Raw genomic sequence first — 9,958 nt, 5'->3', positions numbered from 1 at the left:
TCATCAATGTCTCGAAGAGCACTCTGAACTTCCTGTTCCTGTGCATCTTCATAGTCTTTAGCAACATATCTTTCTGATATATTGCTTCTGACTTGAGATGATTGAGGTTCTTCTCCCCTACTGAGAGATTGTATTTTGTCCTCATAACTTTTCATTATCTCTTTAATCTTGTTTGTGACGGACTTATTTTCCTTCATCTTTGAAGATTTATGAGATCTTGGGCGTCTGATTCTGATCCTAGAGTCCTATGCAGTTGTTCTAACTGCCACTCACACTGCCTAATTTTAGATTGATAGAGACTAATCTATCTTTCAATCTCTATTAGTTGTGATTTTAGACCTTTCTTAACTCTTTTTAGATCTATCACAATAAGATCGGATTCAAAATTGGCTTTAGAAGAAACTAGTTTGAAGTATTTCTCTCTCCAAACTTCATCTATTAAATTCTCATAAAATCTTATATTTGATTTTATTGAAGCCTTTTGATGAAAAAATGACCCTTGTTCTCTGTTTCTTCTGCTGATCATAATATCATTTTTCTCCTCCTGAGAAACCCTGATATTAGGACACAGGCTCTTATACAAATTTCAATGCAAAGATTTAATAGAAAATTTGTATAATTTTATATTAAATTTATTTAAATATACTTAATTCTAAATCTAACATCAAAATTTCATATTTTCACTAACTAAATAAGTGAAGAAGAAGAAGAGGAGGAGGAGTTCCCCCCGCAAGGACCAACTTAGGGTGCAACCAGCCAACCACACTACCGCGAACATGTCATACCATTCATAACAAATAACCTGATATAAAAACTCATAACTTAACATAATAACCTCATATATATTATTCTCCCTTACCATAAGCTAGCACTTCAAGCCTATTGTTAGGGTGCAGCCTATTTCAACGTGAAGATTTAATAGAAAATTTTGTATAATTTTATATTATATTTTATTTAAATATACTTAATTCTAAATCTAACATCTAAATTCCATATTTTCACTAACTAAATAAGCAAAGAAGAAGAAGAAGAGTTCCCCGCAAGCACCAACTCAGGGAGCAACCAGCCAACCACACTGCCACGAACTTCCAAGTTCCATACATATCTTTGTATATTAGCAGACTGAAAATAGCATTATGCTGATTGATTATTAAATTACAAATAGAGACTCATTTCTTTTCCTTTCTTTCCAAAACCTCAATCCAAACAAAACCTAAAATTATATATTAGATAGAACAACTGCAAAAAAAACTTATGCTGTCTGTCTGAGCATCAAATAAAGCAAAAATCGTAAGGTGTGTCTCATCTTATGAAGCTGTCATCACTCAGGTCGTCTTCAATGTCAGAAACGTTCATCCTTGCAGACGCCTGCTTTGCCCACTTCACAATTTTCTCTGCCTCTCGACTAACCCTTTTTTGCTCTTCCATGGCCTTCTTCAGTATCTTCTTCTGTTCTTTTACGGAGAAGGTACCCAAATCCGATAGGATGTCTTCTTCTCTGTCCCAATCAAGTGCAATTTCAGGAGCTCGATTTTCCTTGCTCTTCTTGCTGGAAGGCTTCCTGGGGGAACACCAGAAACAACCGATCATCTTTTGATGCTGAGGCGAGGAGTCCCCCGATGAATCCGAAGGCGAAGATCGCGATACCGACCGCGATTTTGGCTTCATCCCCATTTTCCCATCCAGATTTTCGGGCAAATGTGAGAAAATCACATCATCGACAGGTGATTTCGAATAATGCGGAGCGGAAGAAACAGACCCAGACTTTGATTTTGATTTTGATTTCGATTTCGATTTCGATTTCAGTTTCGAGCCCCTGTTCTCGTCTGGGCTTCCTAATTTCGATGGCGAGGAACCCGCACTTTCCATCATCGAATTTGGAGAATCGACCGGCGAAGAAACAGACGCACATCCTGATTTTTGTTTGGAACCCCCTTTCTCATGTGGGCTTCGTTTGGAAGACGAGAAAATTTTGAAACTTTCTTCACCATCGGAGAGGAAGTCCGACGCTGTTCGTGCCCGGACGGAACCGCTCAACTTGTTCCTTGTATCGAAGGCAGATTGGCCGGCACATGAGCGAGGAGGTGAGGATTCGGGTTTGAATTTGTGTTTTGAGTTCTGTGGGAAAGTCTTCAACTTGCGAAAGCGGTTCTCGAGATCCGCGGGGAGATCGGAATCGGTGATGCCCGAGCAGTTGATAGCAGCGACTTGCTCGAGAACGCAAAGATCAGTAGCTTGGCTAATGAGCTCTTCAACGGTTGATTCGTCGGTATCGGAGAGGAAGGAGTGGCCGTCCATTCAGTACCCAGGCGTAGAGAGAGAGAGAGAGAGAGAGAGAGGACTTTGTACTTTGTAGAGTGTGGCGCGCCGACGGCCAACGCTCCGCTCTGCGTGTGTAACGGCTAGCTCATGAATTAACCTTTTGGCATTTTGTCCCCATTTTCGCAACTGGGGGAACCTAGTTTCCTTTGTGGAACCCACTCGCATAGTCTAAAAAAAACAAATTCAAAATCTTACTAATAATTTAAGCATTCAATCACAATCACCTTTTTGGATTTTTATAAAAGTTATGATTTATTAATGGAAAAAAAATTAAATTAATAAAAAACTATTTCAATCATTTTATTAATATATAAATACTTTCAATGTTAAGAGTATAAGTATGAATCTCTAGTTTCAGTATAAAATTTATATATATTTTATATGTAGCAAATATTATTTTTTTTTTCACATAATTAGCAACAACTTATTCACCATTATTATTTTACGTTCCTTATATATATGACGTCAATTATTTCAATTAAATTAATATAGTTATAAAGTTTTTGTGCAAAATTAAAAAATATATCAAAGCAGAATAAAATAAAATAAAATTTGTTTAAAAAAAGTCATACTAATGAGAAGTTTAAGAAAGGCGATAAATTTCAATATTCGATATAGTACAATTGACAACGAACAATTGATTAATTTGTTAAATGTTAGGGTTTAAGCAAATATTATCATTGTTGTAAAATTCCTTTCCATATTTCCAAAAAAATATTTGAGAAATATCGAAAGAAAGGTGTCAACATGACCAAGAATTAGATGTCTCGATCAAGACAGGGACCTCAAAGTATTTCTTGTGACTTTTAATGATGTTTAGGTTTTACGGAATTGTCAACTAAGCTAAGTATAGTTAGATTACCTAATTGCTATAAATTAATTTGCCTCTAATCTAACTTAGGGTCAAAGATTCGATAGTCATATTTTGCATGCTAGAGTTATTTTTGTATAAGAAGGCATAATGATTTTTCAATTTTTATTTTTATTTTTTTCACTATTTTTGATAAATTTGGAAAACCCTAATCCATGAAAGCAAATAAAAGAAAACTGTAGAGTGCTAGAAAGAAACCTAAAAAGTAGGGGTGTTCATAAAACCAACTAACTTGACCCTTCCTAATCTAAATTGCCTATAAAGAATTCTTTTGGACAATATTTGGGTTGGGTTGTAGATTGTAATCCCATACAGACTAAACATGTGGGTCAGATGATAGATTGAAGATGCAAACCATCTGACCATGGCAAAAAAAAACAATAAAAGAAGAGAAGGTCAATGTTGTATATTGTGGGTGTTGCTTTAAGGTTAAGGCTTTTAGAGAAATTTTCTTCAATTTAATCTATATGTTTTGAGCCATTAGAAACTTAAATCACTTGCATATTTTTAAAAAAATTCTAATTTTCATTAATACTTTTTATATGTTATTTGCTTTTTGAAAAAAATAAAACTAAACCGCCAACCTAATTCAAACCACTCGAATATCAATATGATCCAAACTACATCTCATATGGTTCAACTTAGGTTGTATTTTTTCTCAAACCGGCCTAAACGATCTGGTAGGAAATCTAGACTTAAATTGACCCAACCTAATCCATAAATAGTCATATTATGAAGCTTCTCTAACTTTTCTATATTTTTGAATATTTTTGGACTTTCGTATTCACTAAAAGGGAATTAAAATGGGATAATATAATAATTATAATAATAATGATGATAATAGCTATATCAAAAACAACAACAACTTAGTGTTAGTTATTAAAATAGTATTTGAATAATCATTTTTTTTTGGAATTTTTCCATTTCAATTTTTAAGTGTCAAAATAATAATAATAATAATAATAATAATAATAATAATAATAATAATAATAGTTTTAAAATAAGACAATAAATTATTTTGATTTTTTTATATTTTATCACCAATTATTTAGGCTAATAAAAATAATGACGATGATGATAATTATAATAATAACATAGGGCTAAAAAAATTCACTAAAAGGGCAATAATAAAATAGTTTTATATATATTTTAAAAGTTTTCTTTTGTATTTTTATAATTATATATCAATCTAAACCCCCATTAAATCAATTAAAATAAAACTCAAAACATAATTAAAAAAAAAATACACTTAATTGTAATGTGCATGCCATACCCATAGCGTGGGGGTGGGGTTGCCTTGTAGATGCACAATGTTGGGGATTGGCCCGGTTCATACAACACAAGCACCAAACAAAGGGAGAGCAATCACAAATGAGACAACAACATTTAACGTGATTTGCCACGTCAATAGCCTACACCCACAGAATGCATACACTCATCCACTAAGGAAAATACAAATTGGATTACAACAATGACTAGCACAACCCTATCTCAAAACACCCTCTCTCACACAAGATTTGCCTCACACTTGCAACGACACTTTTTGCACTCTACACAACTCTCTTCACCCTTGCTTGTCTTACCATACAATACACTACTCACACACACAAACGAACACGCGCGCACACACGCACGCACACACACACACTTATATAGCCATCAATGGTAGGTGGGAAGGGGGGTAGGTGGTGATGGGAATCAAATAGGGTGGGCAGTAGGTGGAGGTAAGTTGGTGTATGGTGGCTGCCTACTCCATTACGAGCCACACCCTAACAATCTCCACTTTGGCGAGTATCAACTCCCAAGTCCATAACTCCACTTTAATACGAGTTCGATCGAGGCAAATCTTCATAATTTGGTTCAAACGTCTAAACCATGCAAGGAGCGCCACCTTCTTCATCAGCAAACCAAACTTGTCTTTCTATTCCTAACGACGTGTAGCTGTCATCATTCGAGGTCAACAATCAACCACTGTGGTTCCCATCAATTGATACAACCCACGAGACTCCTTCCTAGCAATAACCATTGAGTCACATCGAGTCACCTCCATAGCTCCACCTGTAATAGAGATTTGGCAACCCTTAGAAGACAACCAATTAAGGGAGATCAAATTTCATCACATCTTTGGAATGAAGTTTACGCCATCCAAAATACGGACCACTCCAACATGCGTTTTCTACTTCACAGATCCAATCTCTCTAACATCGCATAAAGACCCATCACCAAGTGATACCACATTGCGAACTTCTTTGAAAAAATGGAAAAATTCTTTTTTAAAACAAACATGAATTGAACTCCAAGAATCCAAAACCCATCCATCATTGTTTGGACTTCTGCGAGCATTCATACTCTTTCCGATCAATTTATGGCACTCCCTCTTCATATGATCATACTTCTTGCAATATCAACACTGCACATCATTTCGATTGATTTTTCGATGTAAGTTGCTTGTCGTTACAAGGACCTCATCATTATCATGCCATGTGGCATGCTCTAATACATTGACACCATCTAGTGTCTTCTTTTCTTCTTCATACTGTTTTCGATATTCACAGTCCCTCTTGAAGTAACCCTTTTTATCACTCCAATAACATACAACCTTGCTCATATCTCGTCCTCTTGATTTTGAATGCCATTGTTTACCTCCGAGCTTTCAGTCTTTGCTTCTTCCTTGTCTCTCACTATTAGCCACCAAAGCCTGCTCATGAGAAGTCACAACCGACTTTTTTAGCGTCTTAGAATCTTGAAGTGATGTCATCACATCATCCAACTTCAAAGGATCCTTCCCCACAAGCAATGCAGTTACCAAACCATCAAATGGAGCTGGTAGAGACGACAAAAGTAGAAGCGTCTTATCCTCTTCATCAATTTTCACGATGAGACTCAATAACTGGGTCAAAATCTTGTTGAAATCATTTGTGTGATAAAAAAGACTACTTCTCTTGTTCATTCGAAGTTGATAAAGTTTCTTCTTCAGAAACAACTTATTAGTAAAGGTGTAAAGACCCAAACCGTAATAAGTTGGGTTCGTCAACGAAGGAGTCATGTTCGTCGATGAAGTCATTCAGAGTCTCGTCGATGAATTTCAGAGCCTCATTGACGAGGAAATACCGGGTGGGTCAGTAAAAAATATTCGGACTGGGCTCGGCAATGAAGGGATGGCCTCGTTGACAAGCTGTGTGACAGATTCGTCGATGAAGACACCACCTTGTCGACGAGTTGGACTTGGTCAAAGACCATATAAATATCCAATTTGGTTGCTTAGAAGCTAAGTTTCTTCTCAAAGCTCTCTCTCTCTCTCTCTCTCTCTAAACCAGCGGAAACTCTCTCTTTCTCTAGGATTCTTTGCTATCAAACGCCCGTTTCTAAAAACAGAAGATCCTGCGGGGATCAGAGGAAAAGTTCTACAACTTTAGCAGATCGGATCGTTATTTTGAAGATTTTTGGGTTTTCCCAAAAATCGAGGTAAGGATCTAATTTCAATTTCGATTGAATATTTGGATAGTAGTAGAAAATATAGTAATATTATATTCTATGGTTTTTAGGTTTTGAGGATCCCGGGTTGTCGATTTGGATCAGTTTCGTATGAAGTTTCGTTTCGAATTTAAGATAAGGGGAATTTGATTACAACAACATTTTTGGAAAACTAAACTGCTAAAAAGCTAGTTTATACTTATATGTATGATTTAACTGCTTATTTGCTTAATTCTACGGAGTAGAAATGCCGGTTTTAGGATTTTTCGATTTTTGATAAAAACAGGGATTTTGGCGTATGATCTCCAAATCTTACGAAAATCACTTATTTGCATTTATATTGTAATAGGAGATGCTTGAATCCTTTACTTTTCCTTTTAAATGATGTTTACTGGATTTATATCATTTAGCGGATTTTTGGACTAAACTCGTGTGATATATATTGAAAGGGAAATGTATGAATTTTCTATACTATTGATATAGATTATGGGAACGAAGTTCCAATGTGTTATACTGAGAATGTGGAAAACAGAGCTCGGTGATACACTGAAATGTATCAGTAAACAAAAAGGGGTAAACTAAGTGGATAGGCACCGGTTTGAACCCAATGTGATTATTTGAAATTGTGAAAATACGGATAAACTGGGTGGATAGGCACCGGTTTGAACTCAATGTGATTATCTGAAATTGTGAAAATACTGGAATTGCACAGGTTATTATATTTTGCTATAAATTGTATATATGATACTAGAACCACAGCTTGTGACCAAAAGAAGTTGAAAGAAACTTCAGAAAAAGGGGTTGAAAGATACTCCAATTCGAGAGTTGAAATAAACTCCTAGGGCTAAGTACCGATGCTGGCAATACAGTGCAACCATACATGAAAAATCAGTATAGGTACATTAGATGGTCGACTTGCGAGGAGTTAGTAAGCTACTGGTAAAAATAAACCAGGGGGAGGTTGGACTATAAAAGATGCTCGGCTTTGTCTGCACGAATAGGACACTATCAGAGGCAATCAGTACGCAACCTGTGCCACAAGGTAAACAGGCAAATTGTCATATCAAGCTGGAGGTGTTCTAATAATCATATGCATGATTTAGATACTTGATATGCAGATAAATGTTATATGTTACAGTATTATAAACAAATGTTTCAAACGTATGAGTTTGCATGAAAATGTGCATATATGCAGTCACACATTGTTGTGACACTTTCTTCCTTACTGAGAGGTGTCTCACCCTATTATACAACCTTTGTTTTCAGGTCCATCAGCACGTCGGTCCTAGTAGCTAAAGGGACTGGGAAGATTGTATTTTGGGTTGTAGCATATGTAAGTGGTTTATGTGTATATTGATCTTAGTTGGAATATCTCTTTTGGGGCTGTATTATTAGGATATGTTCCAAGTCTGTATAAATGTATTTGAGGATATAACAGTAAATTCTAGTATATGTCTATTAGAAATTCCGATGAATGTTTATGTTTTTTCGCAACATTTATATTACTGTTATGTATGAGTTACACCTGTATGTCCCTGTTTAGGGCGGGTTGTCTATGTATATTGAATAGGTGCAGGTATTTTGTATGAGTGAGTGACACCTGGGTCCGTATAAAGGGTCGGGTCATTACAAAGGGACTTCAGCATATACCTATGCTCTAATTTCTTCCAGAGCTCCATCGGTGAAGTTTCGTCTAACACCAAATATTTGACTTCATTTGCCAAATTCAATTGGTTTGTGCTAACTATATTTATCTCCAATTTGGTCCAAACTTCAGCAGCCATACTCTTCGGCTTCTTCTCGATCAATGGCTTGATCAAGCCTCGTTGAACCAAATTAAAATATTCTTCACTGTGCTCTGCCACAAGCTGAAATTGTTCCACCCATCACACTTCTCCACCTCAAATTTTAAAATGCTGACACCCGCCATTCTGCTTCGAATTTCACAAAACAAAAACCACCAATGGCTCCGGAATGCTGAAAAAATGACTTGAGGTTTAATTTTTGAGGCCTCCGTAGGTAGAAATTACAAAGTTCCAAAATCTAGGGACTAAATTGCAATATCTAGAAAAATATAGGAACTAAAAATGTAATTACAAATTTCGAGGACCCTTTTGTAATTACAAGAAACTCCCGGGACCGCTTGCAATTATAAATAGAAACTTCAGTCAAACTCCGTCAACCCTAGTGAGTCAATTTAGCGAGCTGAAATAGTGCTTCTTCAACTTTCACCAACATGATCTCTTCCTGCTCAGGATAACAATGACAGGAAGCACAAGCTCCGGGCATAGATGGCGATTGAACCAATATAGGCCGAGCACCAACCTCGCTTTGATACCAATTGTTGGGGATCGGCCCAGTTCAAACAATACATGCACCAAACAAAGGAAAAGCAATCACAAATGAGACAACAAGATTTAACGTGGTTCGACACATCAATAGCCTACATCCATGGAATGCATACACTCATTCATCCACTAATAGCAAATAAAAATTAGATTACAACAATGACTAGCACAACCTTAGCCCAAAACACCCTCTCTCACACAAGATTTGCCTCACACTTGCAACCACACTTGTTGTACTCTTCACGACTCTCTTCACCCTTGCTTGTCTTACCACACAATACACTACTCACACACACACACACACACACACACACACACTTATATAGCCATTAATGGTAGGTGGGAAGGGGGGTAGGTGGTGATGGGAGTCAAATAGGGTGGGCGGTAGGTGGAGGTGGGTTAGTGTTTGGCGGCTGCCTACTCCAGTATGAGCCACACCCTAACACACTATGCATCTTCATATTCAGCGTCACCATTGTTGTTGCTTATGTTACCAAGACCTCTTGCTACCATTTGCCTTATTGCTGATCATAATCTCTCTTGCCGCTGCTTTTGCCAGTGACTATCTATCGGAAGGACACTTAAAGCCTTATAACTCACCCTCTTTTCTTACTGTGCACAACCATTCTTTTTTTTTTTTTATTATGTCAGGTGTCCTAGGATCATCAGGTGCCACACCCTATATCTATATCTATAATGATTCCCCTATTTGTGTCAAAATATTATCTATATCTATATTATTAATATACATGCATGCACTCCAAGGAATATAAGGCCTGGCCCAACTGACCCTTGGGAAAGAAGAGCAGAGAGAAAGATTAGACTTTAATGTTTGATCCATGCCTGCCTTTGTCATGAAACAGAGGAATTGGTATTGAACCAAGATACTGGTCAACAACTTCAACCAACTGTACTAATCTGGGATACCAAAGCTCCAGTGTGA

At 36.6% G+C, this 9,958-nt stretch overlaps 1 protein-coding gene across 1 annotated transcript; it reads right to left on the bottom strand.

The window, feature by feature from the left end:
* Window positions 1-1,112: 1,112 nt before the first annotated feature.
* Window positions 1,113-2,429, bottom strand: LOC131155351 (uncharacterized). The gene has a single exon (XM_058108416.1). It carries the CDS (start codon window positions 2,296-2,298, stop codon window positions 1,303-1,305), a length of 996 nt encoding a protein of 331 aa, XP_057964399.1. The 5' UTR covers window positions 2,299-2,429; the 3' UTR covers window positions 1,113-1,302.
* Between the last annotated feature and the right edge of the window lie 7,529 nt (window positions 2,430-9,958).

Source organism: Malania oleifera, chromosome 5 (assembly GCF_029873635.1).
Source record: "Malania oleifera isolate guangnan ecotype guangnan chromosome 5, ASM2987363v1, whole genome shotgun sequence".
Taxonomy (NCBI): domain Eukaryota; kingdom Viridiplantae; phylum Streptophyta; class Magnoliopsida; order Santalales; family Ximeniaceae; genus Malania; species Malania oleifera.
The sequence above is the reverse complement of the archived record's forward strand: the minus strand, read 5'-3'. Positions and strand labels throughout refer to the sequence as shown.